The 22,002-nt window shown below is 34.5% G+C and overlaps 1 protein-coding gene across 1 annotated transcript in view; it reads right to left on the bottom strand.

The window, feature by feature from the left end:
- Window positions 1–22,002, bottom strand: part of CNOT2 (CCR4-NOT transcription complex subunit 2) — a 183,157-nt gene that overhangs the window by 6,992 nt on the left and 154,163 nt on the right. The window contains 9 exon segments of the mRNA XM_020990249.2: window positions 271–415; window positions 3,093–3,193; window positions 9,517–9,566; window positions 9,666–9,727; window positions 11,008–11,164; window positions 11,260–11,380; window positions 12,535–12,659; window positions 14,794–14,919; window positions 17,227–17,306. Coding sequence (XP_020845908.2) covers window positions 271–415; window positions 3,093–3,193; window positions 9,517–9,566; window positions 9,666–9,727; window positions 11,008–11,164; window positions 11,260–11,380; window positions 12,535–12,659; window positions 14,794–14,919; window positions 17,227–17,306 — 967 coding nt within the window.

Genomic DNA, 22,002 nt, shown 5'->3' with positions numbered 1-22,002 from the left:
AAATGTTACCAGGGCTTGTGCAAAATTACAAAATCTCTTTACCACGCTCAATCATTTTCCTAACTATTGATGAAATAAATTGTTTCAGGACCCCCTCCTGGAGTCTAAAATCAAGTCACACAAGGAAGTGGAGACAAAAGATTTGCTAAATATCTGGCACATTACTGGAATGGATGTATTGGTACATATACATAAACAGATAAACAAGGAGGTTTAATAAAACAGTTTAGATTTATACATTTACACATTTGCACAAGGAAAAAAATATACCTTAGCTACTTTCCTCCAGTTAAGACAGTCAAAGAAGTAATATGTTCCCCTCTCGTATGTATTGGTTTTCATTGCTGGCTCCATGCCTGGTGCCCTGGTAATCCATACTCGTTCTTCTTTGTGATATCTCCAATCTCGGTTAAAACTTTTAAAAAGAAAAAGAAAATTATTTTTTCCTGTTATTAATTTTCAACACATTTTATTTAAATATGTAAATTCTTTTAGAACTTTTCTAAGAAAAGCATTAGCTTACAAACATGAATGAAAATGCATAATCAAATTTGTTTCACCTAATCATCTTGCTTTATTAATTAAACCCTTTTTGTATTATGTATAAAAAAAATTTCTTAGTATTTTTTGTCAGTAAATTTTTTTTTACTGAATTGTAGATCCCCTTCATGTACCTTTTATTGCTAATGAAAATGAGAAAAAACACAAAAAATATAAGGAAAAAATTTGAAGATAAACTAAATACTTGCCAGATAATTTAGGAAATAATTTTTTTCTCTTACCCAATTATATTTTTGATTATCAATTTAAATGTAATATCGATAGTATGACATTAGTAACTAGTTCTTGGTGTTTGTCTTTATTGACTACTATACACAAAACACTGTGCCAGGCACTGGTGATGCAAAAATAAAAAAATGAAAATAATCCCTGTCCTCAAGGGGCTTATTATTTTCTACATGCACTTATATAAGTAGACACAAAATAAATACATTTTTTCAGGGGGAGGCCCTTAAAAGCAGCTAGGGGAATAAGGAAAGGCCTTATGCAAAAAGTGATGATATAATATATGCATTACAGCTACAGAAAGGCACAGAAAGAGAAGATGATGTGCTGTGTGTGAGAAGGAGGAGGAGGAGCACAATGGTTACTTAGCTGAACCATGGAGTATGGGAAGGGAAGTAATGTAATAAAGAGGCTGGAAAGGTAGGTTGAGGCCATGTTGTAAAGAGCTTTAAACAAAGGAGAAGAGTTTAGTAATAGGAAAGAAACTAGTTTGAGGAGTGAAATGACATCATCAGATCTATGCTACAGGAATTAATCAACACTGGAGTGGAGAAAGGAGAGATTTGAAACAAGCTGCTGAAATAACCTGCAGACAAGTGATAAGGACCCGAACTAACTAGGGTAGTGATTAGGTTAAGAAAGATGCCAAGAGATATTTGGATAGATTTTCTCAGTAACTGATTATATCAACTATGTCTAAATATAATACATATTTTATGACTGTGCAATTGACTATATAAAATTATAAAAACAGAATGGCTAAAAAGGTCCACTGATGACAGTTATTAGACAAGTTAATTAATTTTCATTTGTGATATATGACTGAACCTAAATTGGCATAAGTTAAAGGATAAATTAATTTGACCCTATAGAATTCATTTGAGAACTTAAAATGCAATAACTTTCAACAAAACAAAAAAAATTTCACAAAACATTAAAATGGGCATTTTTTTGGGAATCAATATATTTTTACTAAAGAATTTGCTTTTAGGAAATAAAATAGAGTAAGTAGGATTTATTTAGATCTCACTACAGAAAACAGAAAGCAAAGAAGTAATAATGGAGAAAAGTTGTAACATAAGATCTACTGTTTAGGAAAAATGACAAGGAAATAGTAAGAAGCTTTTTATATTATTCAAAAAATCTGAGGACAGGAAGAAGAACTTGCTTTCTTAGGAAATCAGTGGGGAAAGTGTAAACATTCCTCAGCTCACACAGCAAATGCTAAAGTAATTTATCACCAAAAACAATTTCACTTCCCTTGGAAAAAGTTGTTTATAAAGACCTTTACAAGAAATTGACACTTCTAAATCTAATTGTCTCTTTTTAGTATTTAAGGGCAAAATGCTAATACAGTTAACATCGAAGTCCAGTAATAACATAAAGTACAACCAACTAGGAGAAAAAAAACACTAAGAACTTTTCTTAGGTAGATATAAAAATATTGGGCAAATACCATAAATTGTTCCAGGAAAAAAATGGCCGAATTTTTTTACACTAGCTACTATTCAATATGGCCAAGAGAATGCTATGGATGAGAATGACCTATAGTTTAAAAAATCCGATCCTTTCATACACGTTAAAGCCTTAGTCACTTACCTTTTACTTTTGATGTATATTTAAGACTTTTGTTTTCACTGTACTTTAAACAATCTATTGTTCACTCACTTTTCTTGACTTTTACTACATAACCACTAAATTGCTCAAAATGCAATGAAAGCAAAAGTCTTAAAGATAAAACAAAATAAAATGACATACTGTAAAAAGCTTGAGAAGACATGAACTTAAAAATATGGGTGGGTAGACATGAACTACAGCAGAACCAATGGAATCAAAAGATTTGGTCAATTTGATTGACTGCCAGTAATTTACATAGCTTCAGAAGCAACAGAAGAACTTTCCTTTGCACTGGGCAGGCCCAACAGAAAGTAAGGACCTAATGGATCCTTATTGACCTCTTTACACTCATCTTAGTGAAATACATTAAGTGGATCCACTTAAATCTTTTGGTCAAACTGATTCTCTAGCAAATGGTTGAGTTATACATTATGCTGATTTCAATCTGAAGTTCAGGCTGCAGGCCATTTTACAAGTAAAGCTTTATAATTCACAACAATATAGTAGTATGCCATTATTCACATAATTTAAATATAACTTATTTGGTATTTTAATGATAAAGTACAACCACTGAACTGTATACTTTGGGGGAATTTATTATTTCTTTTAAAAAATAAATTAGCCATCATTATTTAAAGTACTGTACAACTCCTCTATGATACAAAAGTGATCAAATATTTTGAACATACAGTTCTACTGCTGCTAAAAGCTGTAATACGTCTCCTCCGTTCATGTAATAGAGATAGAATAGTAGATCTTCTCCATATCGGCCCAGTTTTATTGCAGCCAGCTACAAAAGAAGAATATTCAAATAAAAAATCAAGCATATAAAACAAGTATAAGAATGGTAATATAAAATACACCATTTTAAAAATGAGAACACAGACTTTTTTTTTAAATTTTGCAGCATGTTATAAGCAGATCACAAAGAGCTACAATTCTAAAACAATTGTTTGGCTTACTAGGATTACGCATCTCTCCCCCCCCAAACTAGGATTACGCATACCTCCCCGCCAGAACAAATACTTATATTTTGCCTGACCAACTGATATAATAGTTTTCAATTTTTTTTTTGCAATGTTAGAATACTTCACTTAAAATTTTGCACCCATGAAGTAAAATCTTTAAGACTTTAAGAAAATTTCCTATTACTACTGGAACCAAATAATGAAGCAAATTTTATTTATTTATTGGCGGGGAAGGGGGGGCAGGTGAAGGATGGGAGGGAAGAGGAAGAAAGGAGGATCAGAATTATAATTTTGTTCAAGTAGCAAATGCCCAGAGTGAAAATTCTCTCATTGCTATAGCTCAGCAACAATTTTGTACCCTACCATCTTCATGAGTTGACTGGGCTACTAATAGGTTTTGATGTCCCCACCGTTAAACAGTTAGCATGTGTCAGAATCAGGATTTGAACCCAGTACTTCCTGACACAGAGGCTGGATTTGTATTCACTTAACCACATTGCCTTCTCAATTTAAAACACACAAAATAACATACTTTTGATTCAGCTTTATTTAAAATATAGTAATATTATAAACAACTTACTCAGCAGGATATGGATATTTGCTATACCTTGTATAGGAATACCAGATGTGATGGCTAACCTTGTAAGACATGTCACAACCCCCCACCCCTTTCTTTTTTACACAAACCAGTATTGGGAACAATTTTTTTAGTTTGGAACTAAAAATTTCAATTCTGTTTTTAAATGTTCTGTATTGTGCTATAAATACTGCTGTAATTTTGCTAGATCTGTTTTTGTTTTAATTTTGGTATGTAACCCCAAGAGAGAGATAGCTGTTACCATATTTTCAGATTGTTTTCTTTGGGAGACCCCAAAACTAGACAAGTTTGCTGTTTACTGCATCTGGCATTTTTTTTCATTATGAAACTTTTTTCATCTTTTTCATTATGGAATCTTGTAGCCTGTTTCATGGAATACCAGAGTTCCACAAAATTCAAGTTATGAAAAGTTGTAACAGGAAGAAAGAGTTTCAGGTTCCAAACCAATGAAAGATGATGCAGTATCTCCACCATTAGAGAGCTACAGTCAGTCTAACTTTCCATATCAAAAGACCTTATATGTATATGAAAATTTTTTTTTCTGGATCCAAAATCTAGGCAATTACTAATCTGGTCCCTGCAAAGTCTGGTGAAAATATGTTTATCTTTTCATGTCCCAATGTCATACTTTCCTATTCAGGTTTAGGAAGCAGTCTTCAAACAGTCCTATGTTTTTCCTACTGGAGTTTCTCATTCCTTATAGAAAATCACAGTCTAGTCAATAAAAAATACTTAATAAGCCCTACTACATGCAGAGAATTGTGCCAAGTAGGGTGATATAGAGAAAGGAAAAAAAAAACACCAGATGCTGCTCTAAAGGAGCTCACATATGGGAAACAACAAGCAAACAACTATGTAAAAGATAAACTAGAAATGATCAATAGAGGGAAGGCACTATAATTAAGGGGGTTTTGGAAAGATGTCCGTCCTGTAGAGGAAGGATTTTAGCTGAGAGTGGAAGGAAATCAGAACATTTAAGAGATGGAGGGAGAGAATTTTAGGCATGGGAGACAGCCAGTGAACATGAGAGTGAGGGAATAAGACTGGACTAGTTCAGGAAGGGGCCACGTTCTAAATGGCCAAACAAAAGATTTTATATGTGATCCTGGAGGTGACAGGGAATGACTAGCATTCACTTACTAGAGGATGATGTGGTCAGAAAAGCAATTTGATAGCTGAGAGGACAGACTAGAGTGGGTAAAAGACTTGAAGTAGGAAGACCAATCAAAAGACTAGTCCAGGTGTGAGGTGATGAAGGATTGCTACAAGGTGATGGCAGTGCCAGGAGACAGAAAGGAACATACAGAAAAAGAGACATTACACAGTGAAGACTGATGAGATTTGGTACCAGTTTGGATATACAGAGTTGAGAGTGAGAAATCAAGGATGACATCTAGATTATTAGCCTGGGGGACTGGGAGGATGGTGCTGCCCCAGACAGTAATGGGAAAGTTGGAAGGAGGGAGAAGAGAGGAAGGAATGAGTTCATTTCGTGATATGTTGAGGCACAGAGTTCCAGGTGTCCAGAAGCAGCTGGAGATTCAAGCTAGAGGTCTAGCAGTGAGGTTAGGTCTGGATACGGAGATTAGCATAGAGATGATAACTGAATCCATAAGAATTGATAAGGTCACCAAGTGAAACAGAATAGAGGGAAAAGAAGAGAATCCAAGACAAAGGCCTTTGGAGGACAACCATGGTAACGAAGCATGACACAGATGAGGATCAAGCAAAGGAGACCAAGAAGAAGTGGTCAAACAGCTAGGGGGAGAACCAGAAGAGAGCAGTGTTGTCAAGAAAACCACAAGAAAAGAGAATATCATTGAGGGTGATTGACAATGTCAAAGGCTACACAGAGGTCAAGAAGGATAAGGGCTGAGAAAAGGCCATTAGATTTGGCAACTAAGAAATCACTGGTAACTCTGGAGAGAAGTTTTAATTTAACGAAGAGGGTGGAAACTAGACTGCAGATTTAAGAAGAGAGTGAGAGGAAAGAAAATGGAACCACTATAGAAGGTCTTCCCAAGTAATTTAATCACAAAAGGGAGGAAAGCTATGACAACAGATTGTGGGAATGAATGGTTAAAGTGAAAATATTTTGAGGATGAGGAAGATAGGGGTTTCTTTGTAGGCAGCAGGGATGACAGAGGAAATAATCTGCTAGAAAATATGGGATAGAAATGGGATGCATGTAAAGGGTTTGCCTTGGCAACAAGGGTTACCTCTTCACTTGAGACAAGGGTGAAGTTGAGATGGTGTTGGAAGGCAGCTGAGTGTTTTGAGATGAGAACAACAAGAAGAAGGGGATAAGAGGGAGCTCCCAACAAACAGTCTCTTTTTTTTTCAGTGAAATATGAGGCAAGGTTGTCAGATGGGAGGGTAAGGAAAGGGGAGAAGGGATTAATCAGAGAAGTGTAAAAAAGCATGGGCCTTGACATAGTGAGGGCCCAGTTGAAAATGAGTAACTCAAATTTGTGGTACACCCAGTCAGCATGGTTTTGTGATTTCTCTCCAGCTTTGTTCAGTAGCATGTAACTAGGAGGAAAAGTGGTGGGAACAATCCAAGGCTGAGGCAGGGCAGGGCAAGATCAGCCATAGGATAAGGGATAGAGAGAATGGAGAACAGAGGACGGTTTTGAGTTGAACTGGTTCACTAAGGAGTCAAAATGGAGAACGGAGGAGAATATAGCCAGTGCAGGGGTGATGGCCTGGGAAAAAAACTGAGGGGCCTAGGCATTGGGGGTTACAGTGGGAATGAATAACAGGGTTTGGGGTTGTAAGGAAGAGGGAGAGGTGTAGTGAGAACAAATTGTGATCAGAGAAGGCAATTTCATGAACATGAAAGTGGAACACTTTGTAGATAATGGCAAGATAAGGGAATTACTTTCTCTGTGTATAGCTGAGGTGGGGTAGAGGAATAAGTTTAGGGAAGTAAAGTTGAACTAAGAGATTAAGGATACTGAAGACTCCTACTATAAGAGCAGAAGTGAGTAGAGGAAAGATAAGACAGAGTGTCTGGCACTGAACTGACTGAGGAAAGAAGAGTGTACTGAAGACCAGAATCTTGACCCAGTGGTAAATATAGACTGAATGAACCTTAAAGGAGAAGTTACTGAATGACGATGGTAGGAGAACCTAGAAGTGACAATGGGGAGTAATGAGTATTCCTACTCTCCTACTTGCCCAGCAAAACATGGAATATGAGTAAAAGTGCAACCAATGCTGAAAAGATGAATATGAAAGCTGTGTCATCAGGAGGGAGCCAGATCTCAGTGAATGCATGAAGACAGAAGGAGAAAGGAAAAGATTTAAATAAAAGCAGCCTTATTTCCTAAGGAGCAAAAATTCCACAGAACATAGTAGAAGCGGTGGGTAGCTTGTTGGGGGTGTAGGGGATAAGGAAGGGGAGTGTTTAGTTGAGGATGATGGGAATAAAGGAGCAGTCATGGTAGGACTGAAACTAAGTTTGAATATTGACAGCTGGGGGTTCAGAAATCAATGGGATAGGAAGGGTATGATGGGGTATGAATCTGTTAATCACTATGGAATGAGTTCATTATCTCAGGGGTTCAGGGGGAACTAACAACACCAGCCTAGGGACAGGCTCAGGTGAGATAAATGGTTGAGACTGAGACAGAAGGATGGACAGGATACTGGGAGAGAGTGCAATGGGATGGCTGTACCAGAAATGCTAGGGTTTAGAATGCTCCTCTCCTTTTCTAGCAGGTGACTGAGAGGTTAAGAGTTCCTCTGAAAGCATGTAAGAGGCATTGTTAAAAGTGGTGGGTTTTAAAGTCAGAGAACCAGAGTTTAACTCTCAGCTCTACCACAGTAGGTTTCTACCTATATGATTTTGGGCAAAGTACTTCACCCCCTTTGTTCCCTTATGTTCCTAATCTGCAAATGAAAATGCTGGACCACATGACTTATGAGGTCCCTTTCAGCTCTAGATCTGTGTGGAGAATGTCAACAAACTACAGTGTGGATGAAAGAGAATGAATTTGCTGGATTAGTGATAAAGGGTGGAAAAATGACATGCACCATCTGTTTGGAAGCAACTCTTTTGCCTAGTAATCAAAGGCTCTTTCAATCTGGTGCCATCTTACCTTCCCAGCCTTGTCTCATTTCTACTCTCTAAACTTGTACCCCCATCATTCTCCCACCTTTGCTCAAATTCCTTCTAAGCCTTAAGACCTTACCTCACCCCTCTGCCTATTTAATTCCTCCCTATCCTTTAAAATCCAACTCGAATACCATAAAATGTAACTGACTCCACGGTTCATGACTCGCCCAAACACTCTTAGATTTTGCTTTGTGCCTCTAATTATTTATGTTATCAAGTAAAATTCTACATTCTAATTATCTCTATTTATGTTTATTCCCATCCTAGCCTGTTTACTCCATGAGGGCAATGTACAAATATCACCTACAAATCAAGAACTCAATTATTTGTTGAAAGAATTAGTTTGAAAACTAGGATCAGTTTCTTTGTCAGTTCATGATTTTAGTACGTTTGACTTAATTATCTTTCACAAAATTATAGAGTTTTGAAATCTTTTTAAAATAAGTTCTCAACAGCTGACACATTTGTTCCCGCTTAAATGCCTATCACTTAGTTTCAAAGAACTTCCCTGACTTTATATATTCTTCCATTGTTATAAAATTGGACATAGTGCTTTTTACTGACCTCCTCCTCCCTGTATTTCTGCTTATGTTGGTTAAAAGGGGTTAACTCAATTTTATATTCTATTACTGAATTTTAAAATACTATTTCTCTTCTTAGATAGAAATAGATTAGAGCTCCTATCTGTTAATACTTGTTTTATAACTAGACTTAGGAGAAAACATCATACAATGAAAACAGAAGAAAATGTATTTCACAACTGAATTTTTAAGCATATGAAATCCATTAACAGAGGTAGTAGAAGTAGAAGATAAGAATTTTGGCGTTAAGGTTAGAAAGTCCTGGGTTCAAAACCTATCTCTAGCATTTTTACTTTGGGCAAGTCATTTACCCTCTATATGCATGAGATAATTCCCCTACAATTTATTTATTTACTAAATAATAGTTGGGATAGTGGTAGTAGAGGGAGTTTCCATACCACACTGAGGAAGACAAAGACCCTTCATGTATTCACAAGACATTCATTTAAAGCCATAATATATAAAAGTCACTTTAAAAAACAATTGTTCACTTTCAAGAACCAGAGCATATAATATTGGAAAAAACCCTGTAAATCAAAGAGGCAAAGACTGCTACATTTGTATACATCATGGGCAAAGGTCCTGCCTGTATGCTGTTACTGACTGCTCTGGAAAGCAAAATATTATCTACAAATAATACTGGGTCACCAAGAAACCATCTGGATGTGAGGGGGAAAAAAGGAACATGAGGAGATTAAATAGAATTTTACAAAATTAAAAAGACACATAGTTTTGCAAATTAAAGGCAGCTAAGTATTTTTGAGATGTAGCATTAAACTGTAAGAAATGTTTTACTTGTCAGATAATTAAACTTATGTTGATTAAGGAGAAGAAAAGCATACTCACCTTATCTCTAATGTGAATGTTCGTTAAGTACTCAGATGGAACGTGGAAGTCTATATAATAAAAAAGGGGGGGTGCTGATTACCTACTTATCTACAGATATTGGGGGTAAAATTGAGGGGACAAGTTTTAATGTGAATAGATTCCCCTACCTATGTCTTGAGGTCGACAAGGTGAAGATGCCCAGGGTGATGCAAATTTGGGATATAGATTTCTGAACAGGAAAACAAAAATTACTATGAAGTCAGTAAAATTTTCCTCAAAAAAAATTTAAAAATTATATATATATATATATATATATATCACAAAGGATTTAATAATACTATAATGTCAAATTTTGGGAAAAAAGATACTACACAATAATTATTTATCAAAGGCTCTTAATATCTTTGGCACTAAGTTCTACTGTTGGAATCTGGCGGATCTGAATTTATGAATAAAATCAAGATACAAGCTTCCTCTAATTGTTGACTGATGGAATAAATAGCAGAAGCAAAAATTAATAAATTAAAAGATCAGAACAACATAAAGGGATATTTTTCCTTTTATATATTAACCCTAGAAATGTAATAAACACAAAATAGCCCCTGAAGGTATATGTCAAATTTGAAATTTTCTACTTTTATTTTTTTACTCAAAGGGGGTGGAGGGAGAAGAGGAAATTATATAACAATTTCCAAATGGAGCTTAATGTCTGTATTTGCCTACTTTTATAATCAAAGCAATTTTCCACCTTTTGTGGGGTACATTCATTGGTATTCGTTCAGGCATTATGACCCCTCTTCTACTTTTAGCATGTTTCTCTAAGCATTTTGCCAAACTAAATATGGGACAACTAATATCTTAATTAATTTTATTATAAAAGGACTAATATGGTAGAATAGCATAAATTCTCACAGTTTGGTTAACAAAAGCAATGTTAGATTTTTATATAAAATGCTATTAATTTTTAAAAGTCAATTTAAAACAGTAATTATCTAGTAGAAGTACAGATCCCATATTGTTAAATTAATACTTTTGGATTACGAATAGGACCCCAAATTAAAATACTTAAAGGACTGATGGATTAAGCAGTTATCTGGGCATTTGATAAGGAGCCATTTGGTAGAGGCATTTCAGCTTAAAAAAAGAGTATTTTCTAAAAGTTTGTAAAAAGATCTAGAATGTTCATATATTAAAGAAAAACAAATAAGCAAATCTTATTTGAAAGGACAGTTATAAAGCTACTGTAATGCCCACAGGGAATACTACAAATTGCTAGTCTGATGGAAAGCTTACAATGCTAGCTATTCCAATGACTTTCTTCAAAATGTATGGGGCTATTTTTACCAAAAAGAAAATTTTAATTACACTGACAGTACATTTCAATGCCTAACTTACAAGATAGCTTTACTTTTTTTTTTTAAACTAACACATAGCCAAAATGAATCTACTATTATGAAAAGCAACACAGCTATTTTAAAATGATTTTGTTTACTGAGAAAACAGACTTACTCAGGAGAGTTGAGATTGAGGCCTAGTGTTGTTAAGTCACTTCCTAATGCAAGATGTACCATTCCTGGGTCTGTCTCTGCTGCTCTAATAAATGTCAGCAGGCCAATCATTCCAAATTGGTCCGTCACCATCCCTTGAGGAATGTTAGTAACCCGACCTAGATAAGAACACCACACAGACTTTATTTTTAAGGAAAAGAAGTGACGAAAATACGTAAAAAATTCTGTTAAATTGTCTCTTATATAGGCCCACCATCAGGTAACACCTGGATCCCTTTTTTCTGCTGGTTGTTGTTTTGTGTTGTTGAACTTTTGTCTCCAGGGAATTTAGGTCCATCTGTACTTGAAGATGTCTTACCAGATGTATTCAAATTCTAAAACAAGACAGAATTTTCAAAAGTGAATGTGAAGTCTGCTATCTAAGAAAACTCTCTAAGTCATATATTTAACACAACTTAAATATATCTGTGAATCACATTTAAGTTAGTGGCAAATTAATATCTTTTTCATAAGGTACAGCATTCTATTCCATCTTTGAAAACCTCTAGTTCTTAACCTTTTATGTCATGAACCCCTTGAACAATTTAGTGAAGCCTTCTGGATCCCTTTTGGGGACTTTTGAAATGCACAAACTAAACTATATCGGATTACAAAGTTATCAAAATATTTTTAAAACAACAACAATAATTCATGGACTCTGTGAAATCTATTGATGGACACTATGTTAAAATCCTTACTCTAAAGTCTCCACAGTACTCCATGAAATATTAGAATAAATTTAAAATAATTAAGGTTTTTTTTTTTAATTCAAAGTCCATAATTAACAGTCACATTTCCCTGTATAGTTAAGAAGCTAAAAAAACTACGTGGATAGCTTCATGTTTGGGAGAAATTTAAAGACGATTTTACAAAAGTTCTCCATTAGAAAAAAAGATTTACCTAACATAGTTCCATAAACAATCACTACTACTGCTTAGAATATGTGATTTCTTAAGTTGTTCTTAATCTCCTTATGTTTTCAACTGTGATAATAAACATTATTTTTCAGTGAAAGAGATACTTCATAAAGTGTGAACAAAGTAGACATGTTGGGTAAATCAGAAATAGGAAGCCTATTTGCTTGAATCAACACAGTAACAAAAATGGTAGAAAGAGCCCTCAACGAGAAAATTCATTCCAGAAAAATCTAGCTTCTTAAAAGGATGCAATATTTCAAACATTAAAGGCTCCAGGTGACAAGGACTACAATAAAATTCTAACCTAACTCTGAGAACCTCAACAGCAACTTACAAACTGATAGAAATAGAGAATGATAATGTCTTCTGATAAATTGTTTTCTACATTACTAAGAATTTACCTATTACAAGTTTTCTTAAGAGCAGCAGTTTTATAATAATATATATACACAGACATATATGCATAGACATTTATTTATATAATATATGATAACCTCAAAATGCCAAATAAAGTTAGAAAAGAATAACCATTTACAAAAAAAAAAATTAAAAAATGATTTACAGTTACTTACAGATTTACTGTCCTCGTTACTCGTTGTTGGATCTTTATAGCTGGAGCCTGGCAATGCTGGAAAATCTTCGTTGTGTATTGAAAAGTCCTGGGATTGCTCACTTGCTGGTTTTGTTACCATTCCAACTACATAATGAAAACAGAGAATTACAGATGTTTAAAAAAAATCCTTATGACCAACATTTTGCTTTATATTATTAAAATTTAACATTCTTATGCTAATGAAATGGATTATATATGTATATTTAAAAATATCTGTGCTTTTAAAAATAAGGTATGACTATGTATTTCTTTATAAATATTTAGAATCCTGCTACAAAAATGTTTTATTTTAATGTTGGCCTATCTCTTAATATCTTTCTCTATAAAAGAATACAAGGGAGGTCAGTGGTAGCACTGTAGCACTAAACTAGTGCTATGTTACAGGTGCTTAATATTATCTGACATCAGCAATAGTAGCAGTAATTCTTTTATTTAAAAAAAACTTGCTTTCTTTAAAATGTTAACTAGATAATATACACACTAGTTAGCTTTCAAACACAAATGCATAAAGTAATTTTAAAAAGAACATGCCAATATTCTACTTGAAAATGACTTACAGGGTGGGAAAATTGCAATCAATTATATAACAACTCCACATTATTTCAGATTTCCTTTGGACTCCATGTTCTAGATGTATAACATGCAAGAACTGGGAAGTAATCCTCCCACTATACTTGGCATTGGTCAGGCCCTTAATAGAGTACAGTGTCCAGTTTGGGGCTCCACAATTCAAGTAGGATATGGAGAAACTGGAGATGGTCCAAGGAGAACAACGGAAATGATTAAAGGGATGAAAAATTGGACCTATGAGGAAAGGTTAAAGGCATTAGAGTCTGAATTAAAATTTAGATAGCTAGGTACTCAACTTCCTGGGCAGATCAATTTTCCTTACTTATGGAACACTGTTTTGTATACTTCCTATTATGAAAAAAGATAATTTTTTGTTTCATGATCTGGAGGCCCTTGAAATCTTTCTTGGTTAGAAATCTTGATGGATTTTGCTGTAGGGTAGGAGCCTATCCTTTTAAGTAAGTTTTCTCCACTCATGCCCTACATCAGACTATTTCCAAGGGTGTAAATTTTCCAAGCATACAAAAGAACTCACACCACACATGCATTATCATCACCTGCCTATCAGTTCTATGTAGATTAACTACATATTATGTTATTGGACGTTTCGATTTAACTCTTCGGTTTTGTCATTCTGTAATTTTTCTCTGCACTCAGGGGTTATAGGAGATCTGAACTCTACCTAGGTTACACTGGTAGCTCCCACCAGTTCAATCCAAAAAATATTTATTAACTGCACATGTAGCACACTGCTAGTTGTATGGCCTTTGGCAAGTCACTTAACCTCTTCTGGACCTCCCTTTTCTTGTCTGGGGAAAGAGGAGAGGATCAGATTGATTACATCAGATGTTTTCTAAGGTCTATTCCAGCTGAGACTCTTATGTTTCTAATCTACGCAGACTACAAAATAGCTTCCTGCACCAGGAGAATGATTTTCAGACAATCAATTATTCTCTTTCTGCAGCCAAAGCTCACACATGACAGTCCATCTCCATTCTCCCTTCCTTTCTTTCTCCCTCCATCACAGAGAACCCCTTTAAGAAGAAGTTCAAGTACCACCTTCTCCACAAAGCCTTTCCTAATTTCCCCCATTTTCTTGCTCTTCCCCTCCCAAACTGCCTTGTGTTTAGTTTACTATAGATTATATTTATACACAAGACACTTCTTACTTCCCTCATCACAAACACATTTCAAGTAGGAATGGTTTCACTTTTTCATCTGTATCACTGGCACCTAGCACAGTGTCTGGCCATTAGCAAGCACTTATTAACAAATGGTTATTGATTGATTAATATTGAATATCTTCTCTCAGAAAATACTTCAACTATGTGTGTAAGACAGAGCAAAGAGAAGACAGAATCAGAGGTAATTAAAGGCAACCGAGGACTCAAGAAAACGGTGTCTACATAGCTCATTAGGGAGTTCCTGCTGGGTGTCTATACCTCACTGACTATATCTTCGCATTTATGGTTTTTCCCTGCCCCAGATATCAAAATTCTGAAGCAAATATAATCAATGAGGTATCTTTAAAAAGCATTTTGAATACATCAACTTTCTATATTCATATTCTAATCAACTGAAATACACTCACTGAAATTTCTTTTGATTTGCCAATTTAATGCTCCTCCCCCACCCCTCCCAAGCTTACCATAAGGAGCTCTTCCAGCTAAGGGGTTTATTAATGGAGTTGGGTTACCACTTCCTTCCCTTCTGTTTCGATCTGCTAGTGCTGGAAAATCTGAAAGGTCCAATCCTGTCACATTTTCACTTCCATCTAAACAATAACAAAATACATATGTTATAAATCTTTGCACTTGTATAAAATCTCATGATTTTAAGTAACTTAAATAATAAAAACCCAAATAGCAATATTATGTTGCATAGACATTTGAAACACTGTACTAGCCTTCATCATTACCCACCTAAGCACAATGCTGGATAAAGAAGATGTTTTGTGCTTACAAAATAGGTGCAGTTTGATTTCACATCTTTAGGTGTTAACAAAATACCACTTAAAAGAAAAAATAAAAGGTTAGCTAACACAAAACATTTTGAACTATGACAAATTCCTAAACTCTGAAGTACTGAACACATAATAAAGAGTATTTAGAAAATATTCTAAAAGTGTAATTTTTAGGTAATGACAGAATTATGGGAAATTTAGGTACCACTATGAATAACTCCTAAAATATATTACGCCAATTGTTACTGAGTTGTATATGTTGATAAAGTACATTCAAGCATAAAACAATATATTTCCCAACTTAATAAAACTTTAGAACCAGGCAGGGTTTGAAGTTATTATTTACACTACTCTAAATGGACAATTTGTCTGAAAACTGGATCAAAGTAAAAACTAGATTATTTTCTACTTAGATTTAAAATGGACACTTTAAGGGTGATGCTATAGACAAACACTCTTAATCAGTTGAACTGACAAAGCTCACTTTTCTTTTAAAGTGACAATGTCTTAAATTCATAACTATGAAAAACAACAACAAAGTAATAAAAATTCAGGAGGACTAAAAAAGGGGAATGCAGTATGGATGATATAGACTTCATCTGTTCTCTGTTATTTCAGAACTTGGAGGATCTATGACCATGGGTGTGCATAATCGTTTTAACAAAGCAGATCACAACCCTGCTACACATACAATTTCAGATAATTACTATACATGAAAATTTTCATCACCTTATCATCGCCCTAGAGAGAGATCGCTCTCAGAAGTTAAGAAATATTTTGTACTACAGCTTGACCTTCTTATTTTTTCCCAGGCCTTTAACTGATTTGATCTGTTCAGGGCACTCTGTGTGTAGAAACTCTTTACACAACGACAAGAATCATCAACTCCTCCATCCTTTGAACATCAGCCCTCTATTCATTATACCATGATGAAGCCTCTCTTTAAAAAGCTTAATTTAGGTAATTTTTCAAAACTGAGATACAAAAAAATCACAGTAAGCCAAATCTCTTTATTAGTTAGCAACTGACCAAAAAAAAAACCAACCCCAAAACCCTATCATTTTAGTTATACATCATTTTCTTAGCATAAAATGTACCAGACTCAGTTCAAATGAAGGTTTAAAATTTATCCCAAAATTATACAGTACTTTACATTGTCATAGAATTCTGGTATATTATAAACTACATAAAACTGCAATATATAATATAAAAATAAATCCCAAAACATATTTCAATAATATTTTTACTCATCAAAGAATTGTACTATTCTCTCATTTAAAAAAACTTTTAATTATTCTTGTATAAAGTATTTGCTAAAAGTTTCAGAATTCTATAAAGACTTAACTCATTCTACCTCTTCTTGTTCATGCTAAAACCACCTCATCTCTGCTTCTAAGTCTATCTCACCCACTATTTTCTTACCTTGCTCTTATTTCAATTTATTTCAACCTTAACTTGAATTTTTTCTCCTTCCTTTTCTTTTTTTGTTCCTATGTTCTCAGGGATCAACTCAACACTGAGGTTCTTGCCTTTCCCTTCTATGAGAGGCAAACTGGAGTCAGTGTGTATCCTGTCACTAAACAGTCTATTACACAGTAAAGGATTTGGTTAAAATCAGACACAAATGATTTTTAATGTAATCCAATTTTATTTTTCTTTCAATAACTGTAGCAAAGATTTGGCTCATGAAAACTTAAATTTCAAAAATTATACATGTGATCAAGTGTCCATATTTTGTAAATTTCCTATAGCTTTTTAAAGACTGTTTTTCCATATTCAATGGTGGGGAAAACAGCTTCTGAAAGGCAATGGCTTCTCATATGGATGAGATCTTTAAGTGTGCTGATAATATGGACAGCTAAAAGCTGCCCATGTACTAGTATAATTTATGCTTTATAAAATGTTCAATATTTGTAAGCAGATAGCAAACATAACGCACACACTATGTAGCTAAATAGCATCTCTCTCTGCCACTAAATAATTGGTAACATCAAAACATTGTTAAGCCCATTCACAACATTAAAAATATTGTGTATCAAGATAAACAACCCAAATGACTTTATGCTTCAATAATGTAGAGTATTTTTTTCTAGGCTACTGTTTATGAAAGAAGCTTACCTGTTCCATTAAAAATGTTACTTGATAGAGAATTATTCATTCCAAATGCCTGATTCCTGTTCATTCCAAATCCAGACATACTAGGTACACAGAAAATAGTTTTAGATATAATGTAAGAAGACTAACTTTCAGCTGAGGAAAAAAAAAATAAGTGTATACTCTTGATTTCCTTGGATCAGATTACATCACCTTTGGAAACTGATATTAATCTTATTTTACTAAATTCAATTTTTATTCTGCTTTAACTTGCCTGACCTGTTGTAACCAATTGGATGAAAAACCAGGTTTGGTTTTTTTCTTAAATATTTTAATGAACAAAATAAACATAAGAATGAAAAGAATTTATACTTACCTAGAAGATAACAATGTTATAACCAAAATATCATTTAGTGAACAGAAAGAGGCCAATTACTATCCTGACAGAATAAACTAAATATACAGCTCAGTAGTTTTACTCTAAGATTAATTGATTTGTACTGGTTTTCTATGGCTGTATTTTGCTGTGCTATACAGAATATTATCATCAATGAATTAAAAGTCTATCACAATATATCACTTCATTTATAATAACACTGAATCTCCCAAGCTAAATTGTAAATTCCATAAAAACACAAGCCAAGTCTTCAATTATTTTATTATCTCTCACCTATGTATGTACACAATTAATACTCAAAATATGTGTTGAATCACATCTTTTTAAAGCACTCTTGTAAATTTTTAAAAGCTCAAAAGCATGTTCTTGAAAATTACTATAAAACTGAATCTAAAGAAAATTAGGTGATAGATGTTATCTTCAATACTTCAAAAATCTGGGGTTTTATCAGTGTGGATGACTATCTCTACATACTCTCATCACAAGTCCTCTGAAACCTACAGACAGTCTTAAAAAACTATGGTCCCCTAAGTTGAAAACTCACTGGCCAATCTCTTATGATAAGCCTCTCTAAACTTAATTACAGTAGCCTCAATTTAATAGGCATACAGTCTATCATTCAGAGCCTTTCCAGTTTAATAGGACTTGCCAGAGCTTACATTCCAATAATATAGCCTTCAAGAACATAGGGTGCCCTCATGATAAGGCATCAAAAAGGAGGCCTTCGGGTTACAAATAACTAAGAACTGTAATTTAAAAAAAATAATAATGCAAATCCTATGTTGACAATGTATGATTATTTATGTTCCTCCTGATCAGATGGCCCACTGGTTTTCCAGCCAGTATTGGGAAAATGCTGTAAGTTGATTATAATGTAGAATGACAACAGACTTACTTTTAATCTGTACTAGTAAGGTTAAAGGGAAGTAAAAATGTTTACAAAACATGCAGCTAGATTATTACACATTAGAAGGAAGCAAGCCAAGGGGCAGATTTTGAAAGATAGAGTTCAAATTGGTAAAGCAAGGTATATTCTAACACAACTATTTCACAGATGAGAAAATTTGTCAATACAGGAGATACTGAAAGTGGCACTTCGGAGCTTTGTATTTGACAGCATTTAGAAGTTGTTCATACAAAAAGCCAAAACATCCAAATATATTTTTAATGATAGAAAATAAATAAAAATAACATGGAATGTGCTGTTGGAGACAGCTCAAACTGGTTCTGAAGTCCATTGTTAAATTTTCGATGTCAGCATGTATAGCTCAGAAACAGTAAAACACTACAAATCAGGGTTTGATTTATTTGTTGTCTAGACTTAAGTGGTGGAGAAAATGTTAATAATGGAAATTAAACTCAAAATGTGTCACACACATTTTTCCCCCCAGAGTGGGCCATTAAGCATTTATCAGCACACTCCTGATAATAATATCTAGCAATTATGTAGTACTTTTAGATTTGCAAACCACTTTACATATGTATCTCATTGGTTCCACATAACAATTGTTGGAGGCAGGTGCTATTACTATTTCAGATTTTACTGATGAGGAACTGAGGCACAGAACTAGTAAGTGTCTGTAGCTGGTTTTCAACTCAGGTCCTGTTGACTCCAAGTATAGTTCTCTAACAACTCTGTCATCTGACTTCCTCACCATAAAAAACATTTAGTAGGATATGAGCTAAATCAAGTATAAAGACAAATGGATACAAATTAGAACATAAGCACAAAAGCACAGTATAAAGGGGTATGAGATTAGATAAAACATTATAGGTAAAGAGATGACACCATATAAAATACTAGATAGCAATAAATTACAAAAGGGCTGACTATAAGACTAAAAGTATAAATAACAGGAACTTGTAGAATGAAGAATAAATAGGAATATTAGGAACTACCTAAAATATCTGAAGTATTTATAGGGTACAAACATAAAAGAGAAAGTGCAATAAAATACGATCATGTCAGGGCCTTCCGAAATTCTTTCCTCTTCCCAGAGTTCCCTATACCTTTTTTTTTTAACAAACATTAATTAATTAATATTTAATAAAGTACTACTGTTTTAAGAAAGTTTCATCTTACTGACTGGACACAACTAAATCATCCAAACTGGAAAACCATTTAAATGTGGGTAAATAGTTCTATTGCTCCCTTTCAAGATCACAAAAATGAAAATGCCAATATAATCACACATTTTCCCCCTCTAAAACAAAATTTTGTTTGACTGACACATAACTGGTCTTTAAAAAACAAAAACAAAACCAAAAAACTTTCACCTCCATAAAGCTTACAGTTCTTAAAAGCAGAATGGTGAATCTTAACTGGGACAACAAAATCAGTACACGTACCTTATAATTTCATACATTGCAGAGACATTTTGTAGTGAATAAAGCCATTTTCACATTATGTCATCTTGAGATAGATATGGCATACCTCATTTTACTGGTGAAGCAAACCCCTGAAGAAGTGACTTATCTAATTTGCCAACACTAGGTAGTAGTAAACTTAGAACCCTCATTGTCTGATTCAAGGTGAAGCATTCTTAAAACTTATCACTTAAGTGGACTAGAAGGTTGGTTTGAAAATCACCAATTCTCTTAAATGATATGCTGTGTTAAACAAAGTGCAAGACTTGTAATAACACAGGTTTTAATAAAGGAAAAACTTACCAGCAAAATTTACCTGATGAAACCCAGCAACAGCCATGATTCTATATGATGGTAATTATACCAATTTTTTTGAACCAGATCTGTGATGTCACTGGTAGATGGGACTTATGATGCATACACTCTTCTACCAATACAGAATGGTACTTGCTATGCAAAGTAGAGACTTGGGGAGTTGAACAAGGCACTGAGTTTAAATGACTTGGTGTATGTGAAAGGCAGGGTATAACCTTAGGTCTTCCTGACTCTAAGGTCAACTCTCCATCTACTCTGCTGTGGTATCTCTCATTATAGCTACAAGTTGGAGCTCTCTTTGTATAATAAGGTTTTATCATTCAATATTAATTTTTTTTAAAGTTTACAAAAATTATATAGTGAACCCTAAGAGAGACAGTATAGCACAGTGAATCAAGAACAAGTCTTGGAGTCAGGATAGCTTGAGTTCAACTAAATTGCTCCAGGAAGCTCTTTAAGAAGCTAAGATTCAGAGCAGCTGCCAATCTGCATCAGTAGAGGATTCCCCTCACTGGGAGTGAATGAAGTCACAGGTCCAATTCAAAAATAAGACAGAATACAAACGTACCTCCTAAAAGCTGATAAGCTACTGAAATAGATCCTTCTATTCCTGTGTATTATATGAGACAATAATTGCTCTAGCTGCTCTTTCTTCCTTCTCAATAAAGACACCTGGATAGATCAATACAACTTAATAGTAGTCTCTGCGATTGAACCCCTTGGCTCTGGTGCTATCACAGTTCGTGCCTGTCAAATCTCAACTCTAGATTACTCCCACCTCCTGTCTCTTTCCCTCCTTCTCAGGTGATGCTGCACAGAACCTGGAGGAAATCAAAAAACTATGCTGACAGGGTACGCTATAAATCTATGCCAGCTGATCTCAGCCAAGTCCCTGCTATAGCACAGTAATCCTACTACCCTCAACTGATTTCCTGTTCCACTCGTGATAGTTGCTGTCCCAAATTCTTTTTCTTCTCAATACTCTCACTTTATCTATGGAAGACCTTTGCTTCATATTTCACTGAAAAATTGAGGCCGCTCTTTTCCCTTCCTCATCTCATATCTTCTGACATCATGTCCTACTAACTCGCTTTTCACTCCAATCTCCTTCTGCTTGGTAAGGTCAACTCCTCTACAGGTGGAATCAATATTCCATTCCTTTCCATCTTCTTCAGTAGATTAAATTGCCTCTATCAGCACCCTCATTGTCTCTAAAATCTTCAATCTTTCCCAGTTTCTCAGCTCCTAAATCTGTTGCCTACAAACATGCCCAATTCTTCACCATCTTTTAAAAACACAAAACAAAACCAAAAACTTTCACTGGATTCTCAGCTACTGACCTACATCTTTTCTCCCCATCTCAGCTAAACTTCCTGAGAAAGCCTTCTACACTAGAGCCTTTCCTTTCTTCTCACTTGCTTCCAAAAACCCTCTGCAATATGGCTTCCTACCTCATCACTCAACTGACATGGCTCTCTGTAAAGTTACCAATGATCTCTTCTCTGCGGCATACTTATGGCCCCCTTCTATGTACTCTCTCCTCTTTGGATTTTTGTGGCTCTGTTCTGCCTTGGCCCTTCCACTTGTCTGACTAACAAGTAGGATCTTTGCTGGATCTTTATCCATGTCATGCTCATTAACTTTTAGTACCCCTCAAAGTTCTTGTCTTGGCCTTTCTTTTCTTTCTATATTCTCTCACCTGATGACTTAACTCTCAATAA

Source organism: Phascolarctos cinereus, unplaced genomic scaffold (genome assembly GCF_003287225.1).
Source record: "Phascolarctos cinereus isolate Bilbo 61053 unplaced genomic scaffold, phaCin_HiC Scaffold_1;HRSCAF=81, whole genome shotgun sequence".
NCBI lineage: Eukaryota > Metazoa > Chordata > Mammalia > Diprotodontia > Phascolarctidae > Phascolarctos > Phascolarctos cinereus.
The sequence above is the reverse complement of the archived record's forward strand: the minus strand, read 5'-3'. Positions and strand labels throughout refer to the sequence as shown.